We start from the raw sequence: 21,639 nt of genomic DNA on the forward strand, positions 1-21,639 counted from the left end.
ATTACATCTGATTTACATACTGCATCTGATTTACGTACTGCATTTGAATTTATATTTTGCATCTGATATCACATGCTGCATCTGTTGTACAAACCGCATCTGTTTTTACGTACTGCATCTGATTTACATATTGCATCTGATTTTGCCTCTTACATTTAATTTTACATATTACATCTGAGTTACCTATTGCATCTGATTTTACATACTACATCTGATTTTACGTATGACATATACATTTATATACTGCATCTGATTTTACATACTGCATCTGATTTGAGTATTGCATCTGATTTATGTACTGCATCTGATCTATGTACTGCATCTGATCTCCCGCCGTTACATGACTGAAATACTGTTGAAAAACGGCGTTAAACCCAAAACAAACAAAGCAACTGATCTAAGATGTTGCATTTGATTTGCATATTGCGTCTGATTTAACATATTACATCTGATTTATATACTGCGTCTGATTTACGTACTGCATTTGATTTTGATAATTTTGCATCTGACTTACATATTGCATCTGTTGTATATATTGCATCTGATTTTACATATTGCATCTGATTTTCACATACTTGTCTTCTTCAAAGCAATATCGACCTTAGCTTCTGTGTTAAATTTTGAAAATGACCTGTTATTGCTTAGATAGGTTGATTTTAATCATTTCTATTTCAAACATTTAAAAAAATGATTGTTTTACGCACAATTCCATGTTATCTAGTTCATGTAGAAAAGGTTAACCCCCACCATATTTACCCTTGCTTCATGATTTGGACTCCTATATCGTTACTGACTTTATAGTTATATATCATATTTCGTCATGAATACAAATAAAATATTAATAGTTTCTTTTCAAAAACAAATAAAACGTAAAAAGGTTACTGATAAGGTACTTATATTTTAAATCATGTTTCACTTTTATGTACAAAACTGTTTGAAAGATCAATAAGGAATATAAACTTTCAACTTTTCTTTTACCGCATGAATTGGTTGTTTTAAAAAGTAGGTTTGTACATGCAATCAGTGGTAATTGTTTTCCACCTTATCAGCCGGGAAAAGACAATACTTTCTTTAAAGCGGTGACACTTGTCGATATTGAATTGTGTAAAGAACAAAGGATAGAAAGCCTAGGAGAAGCGCAAAACGTTGTTAGAAGTTGTATAGGAGATATGGAGAAATCTCGGTCTTATGTTTACTTTTAGCTTAGTGGATATACGTTAAGTTGCTCTTGAGTTAATTTAAAACTGAATTACAACTGGCTAAAGATGATAAATATTGACTTAGACAAAATAAGATTTAAATGCTTAAATATTCATTTTTAAACACATTTGTTAATATATTAAATTGTGTCTTTAGTGATTTAGTTATCTTCGAGAATGTGGTGACAATAAATGGAACACATACAAATTTAAAATGGATTGTTAAAGGTAATTATTATTATTTTTCTATTCATATATTTTCAAAATGAATTATTTATTCGGTTGCTCTGTATATCATTGACACATTTATGTTTTCTTCTTTGTACTAAATACTGTTTTTTTTTGTTATTATATTTTATACTAGATATATTTTATATCTAGATTGCACATATATCACATGCAAATATTTACACTCACTGTAAGACAATTCAGATACATATTAAATGATTTGAAAATAACACAATATCCATAGATATTTGATATATTTTGTCTTGTTCTATATATTTGGCATTTGTTTGTTGTTATAAAGTGGTAGTATTGTTCGTCTCAGCAAACATAATGAGTTATATTTAGATATTTATCAAATTATTCTTTGTTTCCAAAGGATCTTTTTACAGATTTTATCAACTATCACAACAGCAAACTTTAGTGCCGTGTGGCGGCTGTCAAATGTCTCCCCGTACTTGGATTCAGTGTTGTTATATTTTCTGGTCCTTTGGGATCATGGAGTCCATTTAACATATGTGTAATAGAGTTCCGCTTAAGCCGGTGCTAGGGGGCGTGAGAGGTGTTGCACATTCCATTACCTCTCGTGAACAGTCTCAGTCAAACCGAGTTTGCTATTGTTCTTCTTGGTTGCATTCTTTGCTTCCAAAGGATCTATTTACAGTGTTCATTAATAACATTTTGACGTCTTAGGAGTGAAATAAATCCATGTCATATTTTTATATTACACTAGTGTTATTGCAGTTTGACGTCGACGTTGTTCGGCGTTGACATGGTTTCAAATATAGAAGACACGTTGGTATGTAATCAGTAAAGAAAAAAGGAACTGCGATGTTTCAGCAGAAAAGGTTAACATGTGGTAAAAAGAATATTACATTTGTGTCTTTCCATACTGACTTTATTAAACTTGTTGAATAAATATGATAAAACGCTCGGCAGTCTCGCAATGTTTATTATTTTATTCAACTCAATTAAATTCAGTACGGAAAGAAACTCGTGTATAATCATGGCATCTATATCTTCTCCATTTAACGATTGCGTAGTAATATGGAGGAAAGGATGAGAACAAAATACATGTTTCCCGTGTCAATGCTCTAGTTCAAAGTTGCCATATATCCGGGCAGGTTATTATTTCAAAAATTAAATCTAATAAAAAATGCGAAACATAAATCCAGTGTTATTGTAAAGAATAAATACATCTTGAAAACTGTAAAAAGGTGTTTAAATTAAATGAAGCGCTGTCTTTTGATAATGTTTGAAATTTATTTAGTGCGTCTACTCCTTATTCAAAAGTGAAGGTAGTTTACTTTGAAATGAATAACCAAGATAAATACGTGATACAATTAACTTTTCATAGGTAATGTACCTGATGTCTTTAACATGGTGCAACAAAATCAAACACAGTTATTTAAATGCATGAAATTACAATTATTTTGTCGAAATTAAAATGATAGGCATGAAATTGGTATTTGATTGAAATTTATCACTTACGCACGCACAGAGTTCAATAACTTAAGTGGTTCTCAAATGGGATTGTGTGCCAGAGTAAAAGCATTTAATGAAAAAAATAGGAGCATGTCACAAAACCTCACAAGACTCTGATAAGCATATTTTAGAAGTAATACAATTTTCATATATGAATTTAATGACCGAAGCTTTTAGGGGCCAATTTTACAAAGTTTAACACAGTTAAGTGTTTGTGGTATTTCATGACAATCATTTTCAAAAATTCTTAACAATTAACTGATAATTCCTAATTTTCTTTTGTCAAAAGGCTGGTTTAAGTAACTACAATGTCATCCACAGGGCTGAGTGCCCTAAACTATTTACTATTATGATGAACTTACAATCATTACAATCAGATAATTAAACCTGAACACACACACACACACACACACACACACGCACACACACACACACACACACACACACACACACACACACACACACATACAATCAGATAGTAGATAGTTTGGTTGTGTAAAAGATAAAACATTACGATTATTTCCTCCACTAAAGAAACTCCTGAAATTGTTTAAGAAATCCTTCTAAATCAAACTCCTGCTAATATACGACTTAATGAAATAGATAATTTCAACATATTCTTTCTATAAAGACAAAAAAGTGAAATAAATACTTATCCATTAGGAGTGATAGCTGCTGAAATAAAGAATTGCAACAAATTCTGTCTACAACAACAAAATGAGTGAGAGGTAAGTGCGCTTCTGTTAGGAGTGATAGCTGTTTGTTAACCATAACTCACCAAGAAATTTCACTAATTCTCGTATGAGTTATAAATAAAAATCTGTTTGGAGATATAGCTGTTGTCTTTGTTGTTTGTTAACCAAAGGTTAAAATAAGGAAGTTCACCAAAGTCCATGTGAGTTAGGTGCAATTTTATTAGGAGAGATGGCTGCTGAAATACAATTTTCAACACATCTCTACAAAGAAAAATCTTAGCTGTTGTAACCTTATAGGTTCTAATAAATACATGGAATAACCGTTTCTGACAAACACCATTGATTCATAAATATGATAGAAGTAAAGATTTTCTGAAACATGTTACCCTCAGGAAACGTTTGCTCCAGAAAAAAAAAGAATATATTTTGCGCTGATGGTACTAAATAATAATAGATAAAGCGAAGAACTAACTCCAGATATATACTTTTTACTTTAAAACTAACATGTTTCGTCCATTGGACTTCATCAGAGTATAATAACAAAACAGTATGACGTCATAGGAAAGTACGACGTCAAAAGACGTTACCCATTTTGGCGTACTAAATAATATAATCTGTAAGAAAAGCCTTTGGAAGCAGAGAACATAGCCATGCAAAATAATAGCAGACTCAGTTTGATTGAGTCTGTTCATGAGAGGAACTGAAATATGCAACAACACTCACGCCCCCTGGCGTCGGCTTTGGTGAAATTCTATTGTAGTAAAATTTAATTGATTCAATGATCCATAAGGACCAGAAAATATAACAACACTCAATTCAAGTACGGGAAGTCCGCTATACAATTTAAAACAACAAAATGAACATTGTTCCAAAGCGGTGCCACACTGTGTTCCTTTTTTCTTTCTTGATTTGACCTCGTTTCCCCTATAGTCCATATGCTTTACTTTGCCTTTGTATGTACGTACATATCTATAATAAACCCAACCATATATATATCGCGGCCGCCCGCTTAGCCCAATTGTGAGAGCGCAGATCTACCTATCATGAGTTCAATCCCTTGGCGCGGCGTATGTTCTGCGTAACGATTAATTAAAGATATTAGAGAGTTTGAGATTTCAAACTTCGCCTTCCCCTTCAACGTCTCTCCTATATATTTTGGGTAAAACGTCACCGATATGCGTGCATTTTATTTATATCACACGTTGCTACTAAAGTTTTCCATGTAATATCACGTAAGCCTAAGACTTGTCTTTATTACTATGCGAAATAAAAAGCTTAGTTTCAGGATTTCTGCTTATTAAGTTATTTGATTATCCATATATATAATTAGACTAAATTTGATGCGAAACACTATCAATAGGTATAAGAATAATAAAGTTTTGTATGGCTAATGATTTTAACTAAATACATTGAATGGAACCTGAAAGTATGAAGTTATCAACTGATTTTGAGAAACTTTGAGATTTTTTTCAAACTTTAACTTCTACGGCATATTTGTGTCCCCAGGCGGTATCGATTAAACCAGATTGGCCTTTTTGTCGTATGAAGTGAAGTTTTGAACGTCCGAAGATGTGATATCACGAAAGTCGAAACTTCATTCTTTTTTACATCTACTCTGTCCACATACTCGGCATCAAAGACTGAAATCTGGATGGAGGCACATGGCATGATAGTCATTTTACTTGAAAAATAAATAATTACGCGCGAATATCATTTGGTGGAACATTTTATTTTCACATCCAAATAAAATCAATCTGTTTCTGTCGGACACTTAATACGAGAATTGCGTTTTAATTATAAACATAAAATGGTACTAGTAAGGCGGAAAATTCTTCTGAAGTATCAGACAATTTCAGATCTATGATATCATGATGAGAGACGTTTCCTGTTAGCCGTATGGGATAACTCCATTCTTTAAATGCACGGAACCAGAGCCTGGCAGAGGGACATTGTGGGTTAATTCCCCCTTTGATTCTTACATTTTACAAAGAAAGTCGGTCTTGAAACTCGGTGTGACCCTACTCCCCCCGCCCTGAAATGGGGGACCCGCCCTTTAATGTTAGTGTCCCTCTAACCAAATTTCCTGGATCCGCAGATGTTTTACTTATAAAATAGTATATTAAAATCATATTGTGCTGTCTGAGAGTTTGGCATTATACAGAGCCATACAGAGTGTCATTATCACGTTAATATAATCATTATAGGTTATTAACTTTGTATGTGGATATACGCACGAGTTCTGCAGCGTTAATATTGCGTGACTTTAGGAGCGCAATATTGTCCGCGAAAGAATGAGTGTATATATCCGCATAAAAAATTGATAACCTTTTTATTACATATCCACTATCAAATGATTAATTTATACCTAAATTATCGTTCTGTCACGAAAGACAGGAGAAAATACGGAAAAAAATTCTCCGAAAACGCAATAAACAAATCAAACTGACGCGCATTAATATTTCCCGCGAAAATGACGTCAACTTGTTGTCGCAACGTGCGCGTGGACGCCATGGACGTCACGCAATTATTTCCATTACAACGTTAAGAAAACATTCCACGTCCTATATTAGTCCAACTCATGACGTAATTATAACTTTCATTTCATTTCAGTCTGATAAATTACTATGTGCCAATATCTAATAGGTCAGATTAATCAAAATGTAAAAGTAAACAAACTGTTGCATAAATTACATATTAAACAAGCACACAATAGCAACAAAAATCTAAAGAAACGAGATCCACAATGGACGGACCGTCAGGGGAGGTAACTAGAGTCACGGAGTGGGCCTAGTCCGAAATGAAAGCGTTCAACGTCATGATATGGAAAAATATTGCACGATCGCGGTCCACTGAAACCCAGTGGAAAATAATTTTAGGTATGTAATAATCATTTTTATTTCCTCTCATGTATGATTTACAATCGTGCATTGTATACTGACTATACTGACATAATTTTATATAAAACCTAAATGTTTGGAGCAACACTAACGAGTTTTTACATTGTTCACATTGTTTTATCGTTTATCGTTTTTTTTTTTTTTTTTTTTTTTTTATTTGGTAATCGCTCATATATCCATGCGATGATTATATTAATTGAAATGTTTTTTATTTAATTTTCATTTGTTCATTTTTAAAACCTCTTGTAAAATTCCTGGCCTTTCGGACGATTGGTATCAAAATGCACGAAAAAAAACGATCATAATTACGGATAAATTGAATGGGCGGATTAAAAGAAGTAAGGTTCATTCTAATGTTTGAAATCTCAAGGAATTTTAATCGAACTTAAACTTCATACGTTAACTTCGCAAGAGAAGTTGAAGGGGAAGGCGAAGGTTGAAATCTCAAATTCTCTATTGTGTCTGAAATCATTCGTCCTCCACCACTTATTCATGTGCGGAAGTTATTTGCGGAGAAATGGTTAGTACTGGTACAGAATGCAGGAACACTGGTTGGGTTAACTGCCCGTCGTTACATAACTGAAATGCTGTTGAAAAACGTCATTAAACCCAAAACAAACAAATATATACATTCCCACAGGGTTTTGGTTTCATGTGGCTGGTATTCATATTGTACATGTGTGTTTGTTTAATGCCTCCTGTGTATGTGCCATGTACAATACCGACCGCTACAATCCGACCGCCATAAGCAAAACCATATACCGCCTCTTCTCTTACGATGGGGTGGGGGGGGGGGGTGGTGGACAAAATCATTTTGAACCTTTATCAAGTTTAGTTCACGTGGTTAAATATGTGTATTCTCTAATGAAAAGTAATATGTTTTTAATTATTTTCATTTAACGAAAATATTACTTAATATACTTAAATAGAAAACTGATATTCAGAAAGAGGTCTTTAAGGCGAGATATTATTATCATTGACAGAATTACAACAAATCTTGACGCCGGTATCTGATACCCTTCAATCCAAATCAATAGAAACGGGTTAGTAGGTTTGATTGCAAATTAGTTATTGAAATACAGAAATTGAATATGTTCAAACAAAAGACTGGTCGCGACCGTACTTTCACATGGTATCTTGAGACTACGTAAACATAACGCCTGGTTGATTTTCACTAGGTGGAGGTTGACAAAGGCAAGTACTTAAGAGCTGATAAAATACAAAGTGGTAACATGATAGCTTTAAGCTACTTTGCACCTTTAAATGAGTAAATAAGGCAATATGAACTCGGAAAACAATAGAAACTTAAGAGACGCAATGTCTGCTATGGAACGCCGCAACTGATGGATGTAAGGTAAAAGTTCAAAAGTGACATCCAGTGTGAACGTGAGTATGAAAAGGAAGATCTAAAGATTGTGCGTTAAGTGGAAATCTAAAATGTACAATATCACCATGGATCCTTAATCAGATCAGTTAATTGACAAGGTACTTTTAAATGAATATGACAATATTTTAATTACCAAGATAGAATGTCATCCGATTAAAGATTTTGCCTGAAAAACAACATGATATATAAAGTGATGAAACTAATGATAATATTTTTAATAAATAGTGTTATTAAAAATATTGTATAAAAAGAGAGTACATTGTATATCTCTAGAAAAATATAAAAATTGTAAAAACATTGAACATTTTGGTAAACCAGTTATTCAGGGTTTTTTTAATAAATGCTTTAATTAGAAAAATGCATAATCAAAGAATATGAAAATAAACTAATTGATCAACAAATGAACATATTAATGTTAATTGAAATCAATGAAATATATATATAACACTTAAAAAATAAAGCCCTTCATAGTGCTATGTACATGAGAGGTATTAAGCAGTTGTGGCGCTCCATACTACGTCTTGTTCATATGTTAATACTGTAATGTAATTATTTGATGCGATGCTACTGCTTCTGTTGCTGCTGAAGGTTTTTTGGTGGTTTTATTGTTTTTGTAAGAGATGGTGATGACAATTTTGGTGGTACTGACTTTGTTTTCGTCGCCTCATCTTTGAGCTTGTTGCTGTATCAATATATCGCAAAAGCATTTTTTGAATATATGTCGAAGGATGAACGGAAAACTGTCGTAACAAGTGGTTTATTCAATATGAGTTACAAATCCTCGATATGACATTATCATTTAGTGTTTGATAATTCTCTTATTAAGGGGACGCATATTGCTACATTCACAGTTCATACAGGAATGCGGAAGGGGTGCACATTCAAGAAATCGATGGTGGGAAAATAAAAAACATATTCCTAAACTGATATAATACTGATGGACACCTGTAATATTCAGTATTTTGTGGATAAGGATGTGGTACTATGAATGTAATAGGAAAACAGAGGTCTTTGTGAAAGTACATTCAACACAAAATATTAAGCTTTTGTATAAGGAAAAAACAGGTTTTTTACAATAACAGTGTTCCAAATAATGTTGAAGGGATGAGATTTTCTTTCTAACACACCAGGTTTGCTTAAACATGTAAATATTTAACGCCACGTCATTTCAGCTCGGGATGGACGCCATATTTCTCATTGATAAAAATGTAAACAAAAAAAATCAGAGTGGGATTAGCATTGCAAGGGCATAACATCACATTCTACACTATGAATACCTTAGAACAGATACCTAAGATGCCACACAGGTCAGGCGGGTTAAATGCATAATGGCGATCACTTGAAATTCATCTTGAAAAGGTGGTTAATTTCAGTTTGTTTACATGGTTTTTAATTTTCCCACGACTTCTCGGCGATTCACTGCAAATGTATTACTGCGCCGGACGAAAGGTAACTCTTATAAACAACGGGAGACAACTTAGGTGTCAGCACGTGTACGATTTTTTAAAAAGACATGTCGATGATTATAATTTCTTATCAAATAATGAATTCTATTCAGATATTCGTCTTTAATATTAGAAAATTATTAATTTCTGTGGACATTTGTCAAAAAATGTTACTTACAATGGACTACTTTGCGCATCAAACTGGTTTTCGCTTCAGTTGTGAGGCACTTCCGTTATACTTTTTGACAACAATAACAAAACACAAAATGAATCAATAAAGTCACTTATAAACCGACTGCTACTTAAATCAGTGTAAGTAAAGTTGTTGTTACAACATTATACATGTTCGTTACGTTATGAGATAAAGTTTATCTTGAACTGCATAATCCATTAATTACGTTTAGATGATATTGCATTTACAACTTATTTGACCCCATTTTTTACGTGAATGACAGCATTCTCGTGCAACTCGTGCAAACAGAGTTATGAAAAGTATGGTGGAGAATTCAAGGGCAAATTATAAATGACATTAAAGTGAGGATAACTGTATATTCGTCCAGTTTTGATCACTGACATGCTTGCTGTGTATTAGTAACTTTTGTGAACAAGATTAGAATGTTACTTTTGCACATATACACATTGATTGGACCTCTCAAACAAATTTCATACCTTATTTTAGGGATTTTTAAGACAATACATTTTCAAAAGTTTGTTGAATGTGTTTTGATATTTAAGTGCATTGTAGTTCATGAATACCAAGTTAAAAATTAATAATGGCAACATTTCTAGGCCCTTATTGTAAGCCACTAGACTTCTGTAATGATAAATGTTTAATGTATTAATGGGAATATACTCTTTTAGTTTTGGAATATGGCATTCCTTGTCCACCGTATCTTTTCTTATGCACTACTTTGTAAACAAACTAAATAATGTGTTTTAGCTTACATATGCGAAATGAAAAGCAAGACAGTGACCATATTTCACATTCTTTCTTTAAATTAGAATCTGTAGGACATTGATAAATGTTTGGACAAGGTGAAGCACTATAATTTTCGCACCAAAAAGTCTTAATTGTTGACTTTGAATGTACACAATAAGTCTTATGTAATTCAACAATAACTTTCTTGTTTCAGTTTTCTCATTTTTATTTTAGTGAGCAATCCTTTGTGTACTTATAACAGTTGAAACAGTATCCATTTCATGTACCAAAACCTTGTACTTTTTTGCAGGTAATTTTTATCATACCCCACCCACTTTTTTCTAATTTCAAAGTATGCGTCCCCTTAACCTTTAGACTCCTGGCAGCAAGTGTTTCTGCCTTTGCGACCAGTGCAAACCAAGATCATGGTCTGCACTGTTCGCTATTCAGTCAGTAAATTTTCGGTGAACACCCCTACGAATGATAAATGATATTGCCCAAATGAGTGAACAATCAGACCATTTTACAAAGGTTAGATGTATGCATGGAACATACCGCATGCGCCAATGACTGTCTCTTATGGTATGGAGATGAATACAAATTGAGTATCTAACCTTTTGCTATTCTGATCATGAATAAATACTTTATTCCTTTTGACATAGATCTAGTTATATTTATAATTTTAAGTAAAAAAAATTATGACATATTATTGCGTTTAATTTCACGCTATATACATAATGACTAGTAAGTTAATATTTCCGTATATAAAAAAAGGAAATAAAATCTATTTTATCTATACACCACCTTTGTGTTATGATTAAATTGATAACTTTTAAGAGAACAGGATACGTTTCCTTATTTCAAACGGAATATATTAGACGAGCACATGTTTCACGTTACCTTTGTATAGTAAACAATCGTATTCCGCTCTTATGGAAAACAAACATACTCCGATAGCACCAGGCTGTGCCACGTATGATTAGATAAATAAATAGAAGAATAAATAAATAAAATGCTTACTTATTTTAAGATGATTTCAAAATTGAACGCTAACATGACACTCAAACCATATAACCCCATTTAAAAAAAGACATGTCGTGTCATCTTTAACCTATTTGTATACAAATATTATCATCCTATTTATTCAAGTTCGATATAAGGGTGTATAAATATAAATAAATGCTTGTTAAACATGCTCTATACAGATACTGTCATTCAGAATACAAAATGCATTTGACGTTAATCCATATACTGTATCAGATTGCGGACCAAGTATATAATCATTCAATATTGATGTCAACGCCATTTCGTGTGATGATACAAGAATATTGGGGATTACCTTTTTTATAAATGAATCATATGGATATTTCATATATTTGTTACATAATCTTCGAAGTAAGTGCTGATCTTATTACTTGAATATTTAATATGAATTCAAAAGCAGGTTACATTTAATTACATATTTTTGAAGGGAATCTACGTCTGCAACAGATATTTTTAACATTATATATTTATATCCATTTTTACATAAATGATTTTAGGTATGCTTTCAATATAACTTCTTCTCAGCGATATATGCCCTTTTTGTGTTGATTCGCCGTAAAACCCAACTCACTCACTTGAAGGGAATCGACTCCGACTCAAGATTTTAAAGGAGCTAGCCTCCAGATCACTAAGATTCCGATTAGTGTTCAACAAAGGTTTATGATTATCTTCTCTCATCGCCATGATTTTTAAATAACAATGTGCACATACCACATAAGTGGGTTTATCTCTTTTGACACTTCTGCAGAAAATTAGCAAGTCAAATTTGAACGCAAGAAGGAGCAACACATGAAATGTTTATTCAGTTAGAACATCATTTCATTGTATCAATTTAATATAAAATTTTCTCTTGTGTAAAACTAACTGGCATCAATATTCATTCGACGACTGCAAACATTAAATTTCACATTTATTAATTGTTTACAACCGTTGCAAATGTTTACTTAGAAAATAAATTGCATGTTTATTGAGCTATACTTGAATAAAACAAATCAAAATGATATTAACCTGATTGTAATCTCATGCAATTCTCTTATTCATCAATCAGTTTTTCAAAAGTGTTGTTAATCATCCATAATCATCTATAAACAGTCCGCATAGCTCAATAAAGAGAGCGCCAATCTACGGACCGCGGGGTCGTGAGTTCGATTCCTGGGTTGGCCGGACGTTCTCCATGACTATTTGATAAACGACATTGTACCTGACATCATTCGTCCTCCACCTCTGATTCATGTGGGGAAGTTGGCAGTTACTTGCGTAGAACAGGTTTGTACTGGTACCACCGAATCCAGGAACACCGGTTAGGTTAAGTGCCCGCCGTTACATAATTGAAATACTGTTGAAAAACGGCGTTAAACCCGAAACAAACAAAAATTCATCACTAAACAATCTATTAGAATATCATCTGAAAGTATAGAACTAGTAACTACGTAGCTGGTTTGATTTAGTTTGTGTCTTGTTCATAAGAGTTAATCCAATGTGCAACATCTCTCACATCCACTAGCACAAGTTAGAGGACACGTTTTGACAATCAACATTTTCCATCCAATTACATATTCCCCGTATACATGCGATGTCGGTATTCTCCGGTTGTTATGAAAACAACAATTGCTTCTGTTATAGCCGAAGGAAGCCGAAAGCCGATGATACATAAACGAACGGAAACTGTCGATTGTCATTACGGGTCCAATACCTTAAGCGGAACTCCGTTATTCTAGCACTTTGAATGGACTCAATGATCACCAAAGATTTGTGTGTCTGTTTTGGGTTTAACGCCGTTTTTCAACGATATTTCAGTTATGCAACGGCGGGCAGTTAACCTAATCAGTGTTCCTGGATTCTGTACCAGTACAGACCTCTTCTCCGCAAATGACTGCCAGCTTCCCCACATGAATCAGAGGTGGAGAACGAGTGATTTCAGACACAATGTCTTTTATCAAATCGTCACGGAGAACATATGCCTCGCCCAGGAATCGAACTCACGACCCGCGATTTGTAGATCTGCGTTTTCCCTATTGAGCTAAGCGGGATCACCAAAGAACCAGAAAATGTAACAACACTGAGTCCAAGTATTCCAATATCCATTTTATTTTATTGTTTCCTGATGATTATCATTCCGGACTTTTACAAATTGTTGTCTATCCCAAAAATAGAATCGCGATTTTAACCAGGTTTATGTCATTTCTTGGTTTCGAGGAATATGAACGTAGACGACATCAGTGCTTCAAAACTTCTGTCAGCTGCTGTATCCTTACTAGACTTTTATCACTGGCTCTTTAACTACTTTTATTCTTTATTGTTTAGACTGCGGTTTATATCACCTGTGCTCCTTTTCGGAAATATACTTTCTTTAAAGGTAGTTAATCCCATTACAGCAACAATTTTTGACATTTTTCAGTTTTCATATGATTTATTTAAGTAAACAAAATGACCCATTAAAAATAGTTTGATCCCTGTTAGAAATGGGTGTTTTTATCATTTCGTTAACCTTTGTAATTACACCACTTTGAATATGAAAGTATTTAAACAACGGATCTTGTTTCTGACTTTCTGATCTTTCTTGGTTGCGCAACAAGTGTACTGGTAGGCAAAGTGTGTGTGCTGGGGGGGGAGGGGGGGGGGGGGGGGGGCTAAGTCCAAATCTTTGGCAAATATAAAACAATCGTTCTTATATCATTTGATATCTTATGCAAAGTACATTGGGCAGCCAGGATAGGGAATTCAAATTTTAGAAATACCTCAAGTGAATATGTATTTAACACAAATAAGTTGTTAAGGTTTCGAACAAATCCATTTCCTTGCCATGTTGGCCAAAATCTGATTGACCACCTACAAAAAAGCTATTTATTTGTTATGAATTCGATGATATGCAATATTATCTAAAGATATCCTCGTAACATTTTTAAAAGCAACGTTCATTCTTAATAACGATAGCCATATTGTTTCGAAATAAAACAAGGTTAGAATTTTATGTGCAAATGAAATCATATCTTAAATCAATTCAATTTAAATGTACATGATTGTGTACGTGACATTCCTGAGACACATGCCAATTCTCCCTAGTGAAGCTTTAGGATGTTGCTCAATAAAACACAATTATATGATAACATCTTAGAGAGAAATCCCAATAATTAGTAATCTGCCAATTGTATCAGGATTCTTTATGTAAAATGTTTTGTAAACGTAACGAGCTATCGAGAAAAGTGGAAAAGTACAAAATGTATATATTTTAAGGTTAAAAGATAGATTTACTAAAGTAATTTGCAAAGCATTAGTCGATAGTTAGATACAAGTATTTCACTGAAATCAAGTAACATTGCACCTTTTTATCGAGATGTAGTGTGGAAAAAAACACTTGACATACATTAAAAATTCTTTTTAAACATTTTTAGTTTTGTTAAGATCGGAATTGTATTAAATTGATTGTTCTGAAGACTTAAGTATGAAGTTTTTCACTTTCAGGTTCGTTTTAGAAAATGAATTCGGGACGATAAATACCATCTGAAACAGGGAGTAAAATTACACGCATGATGGGAACACAAAGTGAGTGGGTATATTCAGACTTACAGACTCCGAAAGTTGTCAAAGCAGCTCATAAAATCCCGCTGGTTTCCCCGAGAATGGACGTTGACGTAACGGGAGTCTCTTTGAAAAATGTACGCACGCATTTGATTGACCATCCACGAGATGACGGTTTAAAACATCGTGAGCAGCTCTGGAATTTTCAACAAAAATACCGCGGTGTAATTGGGAAAGTACGTCCCATGGCTTCTATTGGAGCTGACGACCGGAAGTGTGAGACTTCCGGTTCGGATGAGCAGAATGAAGATGATTCCCGCCAGATCGATGGTTCACGACCACGTGCAATCAACGAGCAATCATCATTACCGAGCAGATTTCGGAAACGCTTGAAACATAAAATAAATTTCACTGGTTTGGGATCTAGTGAATTATTCATGGATTCCGGACGACGGCGATCAGTTCCTCCGAAAGAACAAAATGAAGACGACAAATCAAATTCCGGAATCCAGAGACTCTATTCCTCCGGTTTGATCGTCAAAAACAACTTGTACAACCAGTTACGTAATTCTAATGGTGAGGAGAAAAGAATCGAACATTTTCCTGATAACTCCAGGATCCTTGAAGCTATTCAGAAATACGGATCATTAGAAAAACTGCCTGATATTACTTATCCTGGTTTACGATCAGCACAGACTCCAAATATTCGCTTTCTTAAGACCTTAAACTCCTACAACCGACGTATCATTGACCAGGTTTCAGAGCGACGGTATTTACCGTTACGTCGTTCCTTAACGAACTTTAATGATCACGGCTCGTCGAAACGGAAGCTTATTATTGTGTCACGGCGCGGGCAGAATGACGACCGAATAGTCCGGCTTGGGTGTTATGACACATTTACTAGCAATGAAGACGATGATGAGTATGATGAAAACAATGACGAGGTGGATGATGATGGCGATGATGATGAGGAAGAAGAAGAAGAAGATGACGATGATGAATGTGACAATGAAATTCGAATTTCACAACCTGAAAAATTGCACCAAAGAGACATTGACCAGAAAAGGCCTGAACATTTGGATATAAGAAGTAATATTACTCAAGTTAATACTCAAGATGATTTAGTGTTAATAGAAAAATATAAACAGGAAGATAACAACCATAAAAAGCAATTAAGAACTGAAAGAACATTTCATGGTGAGACTCGTAAACAAAATATCAGTAAAGAATATAGAAGAACGGATTTATCCGGTCAGGATGCATTCGTGCCAAGGTGCAATAGCAAGGCCCGAGACAGTTGGAATAATACGAAAGTTGGTAACAAAGACAGAGAAGCCGCAAACAACAAAAGATCTCAGAAAAAGAAAACAGCAGTTGACAATAAAAACGATGAATCTGAATCGGACGATAGCTTAGACATTCCAGATCATAAATTTGGACCAACAACACATTCAATTGATAAAAAATTAGCAATACGAAAACCATGGGAATGGAAACCCAGCCCTTATAGATGGATTGACAAACCCTACGTCAGAGAAAGTGATAAGCCTTATATTGAACGTATTATTAACAATGGAGAAATAATTGATGAATTTCATTACGATTCGTTCGCAAGAACCAAGCCACTAAAGGTTCAGAGTTTCCCAGAAGGCGCTGGTTACAAGGATAGATATGGAAACATGAGGTGATATTGTTCAAAGGTTTATAACAAATGGCATTCATGCAGCATTACTAAATATATATCATCCATCTTTAGACCTTGTGAAATAAATGCGGTTATATACTAAATTAAAGTCATGTGATTATATTCCTTATGGAATTCATGCACCCATAATTCCATCTTTATTTATTACAAGAAATATTGCCATTGTTAATACTTCGCTAAAACGCCGTGGTTTATGCCACTGAAAAACATTTATAAACGGTTGTTAGAATTATCTTTTCTGTTGAAATATGACTTAATTTAACATATAAATTGCACTGGGAGTTGTTTTATTTGGAATAGAAACAAATGACCTATGGTATCAAAATAACGGCTAAAACTTTGAAGTCATGGTTTTTATGAAACTGACAGTATCAAAATTGCAAAAAAAGAGTATTATTTTCCGGGAAACATGGACTATTCGTGTGACCATTCATTTTCTAAAATAATTCCCTTTATATACAGAGTTTATGATGTTGACCAAGTATTCGGGGGAAAATTATTAAAACCTGTGAAACCCGGATTTAAAAAAGGAGTTTTTATTAGAATTATTAATGTCTCTGCATCTCGTGCGTTTTTAGCATGCATATAGGAAATGAGATTGCTCAAGTGAAACATACATTAAACTCAGAAAATTTGAGATTTTGAATGAAAATCTTAATATAGCAAATTACCTTTCGAAATATATGGGGTCCATGGGTCCATAAAACTTTACAACTCTATAAAGTCAATGCTTTCGTACGAGGTTTCTCATTACAGATCTGGTGAAGCCGTTCTGCGCATGCCTATAGTGATTATCAGTTGGTGCGCACGGCAAAAATACGCAAATTTTTGCATGTCCGCATGCATTTAGTGTATAATATGTATAATATACTGACTAAAGGTTAGGGTTAGTATCACCATGATTACAGAATATATATACATTTAAGATACAAGAGGTTCAAATCGCTTGAATCCAGTATATACCGGAGTCTGTAATAGATCACAGGCGCATCAGATCTGTTTTAGTCACAGCCTTGCTTTGGTGGCAGGGGAGCGTTTTCTTGCTAGATTTTATGCAAGTCCACAATTCGCAACTTTTTTTCTTTATATGTAACAAGTACAAAAAAGCAGTACTTCTGCTTTAGATTGTGATATGGCACTATATGTAAGCTTCAAAATGAAAGCATTAATTTTGACCCATGTGGTCACCTTTAAAAAGGAGCAGACATTACAGCCTACCCTTAAACTCTCTTAAAATCAAGAAAATTTGAGCATTTTTTCCTTACTTCCAACACATGCCAACACACTTTCATACAATTACACCAGGTTTTCATATAAATCAACCCTTAAGTTGCAACGCCCTGCTAAGCAAGGTGTTTTGTCAACCACTAAGTTTCAGGAGAAAAAGCAGGTCAAAGACACTTACTGTCCGTTTTGCTGCAGAAAACACTTGATTCTTTTAAATCTGCCTCCAGAAATAATGACTCACAAAATTTGTGGATCTAGGTGTAGCCAAATATTCGCATCTGCTGTTTATACCTACATTATGGTGGCTGATTTTTGCCATTTCGTGTTGGCGTGTTGGTGGCGCGAAAACACGAAAACTCGACTAAAACCTAATTTGTCGAGTTTTCGTGTTGTCGTGTCGGCGGGGCAAAAACACGACACATTTTACGCGAAAACTCGACGTTTAGAGGGCGCCGACACGACAAATTTATCTGTCGAGTTTTCGTGTTGGCGGGTATAAATAGGCCGTATTGGCGGCCTTTATTTGTTGTCGTGTCGGCGGGGCGAAAACACGAAAACTCAATAATACCTAATTTGTCGAGTTTTCGTGTTTTCGCCCCGCCGACACGAAAACTCGACAAATAAGGTATTTATTGAGTTTTCGTGTTTTCGCCCCGCCGACACGACAAATACTTTTCAGACATCTCTTATAAAACGTAGAGTTATTCTGAAATCAGTGGCAAAGGGTTTTAGAAGCATTTTTCTTTCTATTCTAACTAACCATCAATTCAGAATTTATTTATATTCACTAAAGCTGCATTAGGAGATCTGAGATTATAAAGCAATGTCAGATGTCAGTTATCGTTTTAAGAATATAAGGTTCCAGGAATATTTCATCGGGGTGCGGTGACCGGCAACAGTTAAAGAATGAAGGCGGCATCGGGAGCCGAGTGGGGTTAAGTACAGAAGGGGTTACCCCTCATGTTAGGTAGGTCAGTGCTGTCCGCCTGGAAATTTTTGAAATATATGAATAAAATGGTGGCCCCTGCTGCATTTTTTGAGTCCATATTTTGAGGTACGGGGGTTAACCCCCTCCTGACAGTGGAATCACAGGGTCTCTCCCTTGTCATTTTTGAAATATAGGTATGAAATGGTGGTCCCTGCTGCATTTTTGTCCAGAATTTGAGGTACGTGAGGGGGTCATGCCCTCCTATTTAGGGGGTCAGATGGTATTCCAACGGACATTTTTGAAATATAGGAATGCAGTAGTGGCCTCTGGTGCATTTATTCAAAGTTTAGGTCTAAATTGTGAAAAAAATATTATTTTGATATTCGACCTTCGTCTTTCGATATTTTATTGTGGAACAAAATGGTATTCGGTCGAAATATACATAGAACATAAGTCAATTTTTATTCTTAAACTTATATTTTCTAGCATAAAGTTATGTTGTGTTCAGTTCAGTAATTGTTGTGCGCATGTCTAACGGAAGATGCCAAAGTGAAAACACGAAAACTCGACAAATAAGATATTTGTCGTGTTTTCGAGTTTTAGTGTTTTCGTGCTGGCGGGGCGAAAACTCGACAAATAATGTATTTGTCGTGTTTTCTTGTCGGCGGGGCGAAAACACGAAAATACGACAGCACGAAAAATAAAGGGCGCCAATGCGACATATTCATACCCGCCAACACGAAAACTCGACGAATAAATATGTTGTGTCGGTGCCCTATAAACGACGTGTTTTTTTTGTGCAAAATTTGTCGTGTCGTGTTTTCGCCTCGCCGACACGAAAACACGAAATGGCAGAAATCAGCCACCATACTACATGCATGTACACATTGATTTCTTTTAGAATAAACTTTCAATATTAAAACATTAATATTAATACACTTTGAGCAAAGCTACCCTAAATATTAAAAAAAAATCGACAGGGGCCATAATTCGAAACTGCTCCCCTGTCACCTTAAGTATTTTTATATGTCATTTTGAAATGTTTAATATGTTATATTTTACAAATTTGTTCTATTTCCAGTGTAATAAAAGAAAGAAAACTTGTAAATCTGTATTTTGTCTAGTTTTATATACAATTTACAATTGTGACTACAATCAAGGGAAATAACAGCAGCTTTTCTGACTGATGTTTTAAAAATGGTAGCCTTTTTTTCTAAATTGAATTATGGAATGATGCCTATCCTGCCAAAAACAAGGACCAGCTTCAGCATACAACACAATCAATGACTGGACTTGGTGAAGGGGTTCTGCTTAAAACAAAATGAGCTGTAGAGCACCCCCTTTCCCCCCCCCCCCCCCCCCTCCCCCACACACACACAAAAGTCAAAACTAAGCAACAGCTGGTTACAGTATCAATTTAGAGCATTAATAGTCTTGCAGTGAAACATCCACAGTGTCGGTGCTATGATAGTCACTCATCTCTATAGATAAAAAATTCACTATGGTGCAAGGAAGGCAATTCAGAAACCAAAAAAGTATTGTTCATATCCTCTCCAGGTAAGTAAGTAGAGAGAGAAAAACACAGACAGCTAATGAAACAATGCATGTCATCTGACACCAAATTCCTTAGCTTAGCACCCACTTCATGATAATATACAATATTCTGTGCAAGTTTTTGTATAAATTAAAAGACTGTGATTAAGAGTGCCCTAAAAATGAGGAGTATTAAGAAAAAGTCTGCACGCGGATACAAAACTGTGAGTAGAAATCAAAGGGCAGGATTCTTTAAAAAGGGCCATAAGCCCTATAACTCATATGCCAACAGTCATTGTATAAGTGAAGAAAGCAAAGAGGATTCTGTTATTGTTACTGGATGTTCAAATGTTCACTCACACTAAGGAGGTGTTTCAACTGTAACAAGACTCAGTGCCTCTGCGGCTGCAGGTGTTCTGAACGCTACCAGTACTGCTGACTCAGATTTGACTGTTACATTCAGGCTGAGACCTGCTGCACCCAAGAAGCCACCAGAATCTGTAAATGAAAAGCATTCATCTGAATTCAATGATAATGAGATGAAACACGTTTTTGGACGATCAAAAGCAGTGGAGGCCATATAGAAAGCCAAACTCTCCTAAACTGGCTTTAATTAACCAATTAATAATCACTCAATTAATTGAAAATTATAAATAAAAACACTTGTGATTTTATAGCATACATAACTTTTAACTGAAGGGAGAAAGTTCTTCCTCTGTCATTCACATGTATTATCTACGAAATACATTACTTAGATTCAGAGTTCATGTATATTGTTCGTTTACGTTTCTTTTTTACATTAAAGTAATTTTTATACTTTTACACAACATTGACCAACAAATGTTTTATACTGAATTGTTATAAAGATAGGTAGGGCTCTCTACACGGGTTACTGTGGCTGAGAAGTCCGACTAACTATCTATTTATAAGTTATTTCACAAATATCATTTTAGCCGCACCATGAGAAAACCAACATATTGCGTTTGCGACCAGCATGGATCCAGACCAGCCTGCGCATCCGCGCAGTCTGGTCAGGATCCATGCTGTTCGCTTTCAAAGCCTGTTGCAAATAAAGAAACCATTAGCGAACAGTATGGATCCTGACCTGACTGCGCGGATGCGCAGGCTGGTCTGGATCCATGCTGGTCGCAAATGCATCATTTTGGTTTTCTCATGGTGCGGCTCATTTTACTTTTTTATTCCTTTGCATTACGTTGATAGGTACTGCAAGCTTGTTATAAATCATGTACATGTATATTTCAAAAGAAAAGTGAAAACTTGCGAACTGAATGTGAAAGAACAACTGTCAAAGTTATAAAATACTAAAATATTTGGTAATCTTTTTTGTTGGATTTAATGTCCTACCGACACAATTCAGGTTAAATGAAACATTTCCAGCTTTTGATGGTAATTGCAAGAGACTCCTCCGGG

General features: G+C 34.7%; 1 protein-coding gene across 2 annotated transcripts; it reads left to right on the plus strand.

Annotated features, from left to right (window-relative positions):
- The first annotated feature begins 1,075 nt into the window (after nt 1-1,075).
- On the plus strand, nt 1,076-16,790 carry LOC123534912 (uncharacterized protein DDB_G0283697-like). 2 transcript variants are annotated; one of them, XM_045317385.2, is made up of 2 exons: nt 1,076-1,427; nt 14,759-16,790. In XM_045317385.2, the coding sequence occupies exon 2, from the start codon at nt 14,824-14,826 to the stop codon at nt 16,501-16,503; it is 1,680 nt and encodes a 559-aa protein (XP_045173320.1). In that variant the 5' UTR covers nt 1,076-1,427; nt 14,759-14,823; the 3' UTR covers nt 16,504-16,790. The 2 variants fall into 2 exon arrangements, with proteins under 2 accessions (XP_045173320.1, XP_045173321.1); XM_045317386.2 differs by lacking the exon at nt 1,076-1,427 and adding an exon at nt 11,544-11,647.
- The last annotated feature ends 4,849 nt before the right edge of the window (nt 16,791-21,639 follow it).

The sequence above is a fragment of the Mercenaria mercenaria genome, chromosome 12 (genome assembly GCF_021730395.1).
Source record: "Mercenaria mercenaria strain notata chromosome 12, MADL_Memer_1, whole genome shotgun sequence".
Taxonomy (NCBI): Eukaryota; Metazoa; Mollusca; class Bivalvia; order Venerida; family Veneridae; genus Mercenaria; species Mercenaria mercenaria.

Coding starts and splice junctions, on each gene's coding strand:
- LOC123534912 (XM_045317385.2), top strand. CDS start 14,824: ATGATGGGAACACAAAGTGAGTGGGTATATTCAGACTTACAGACTCCG.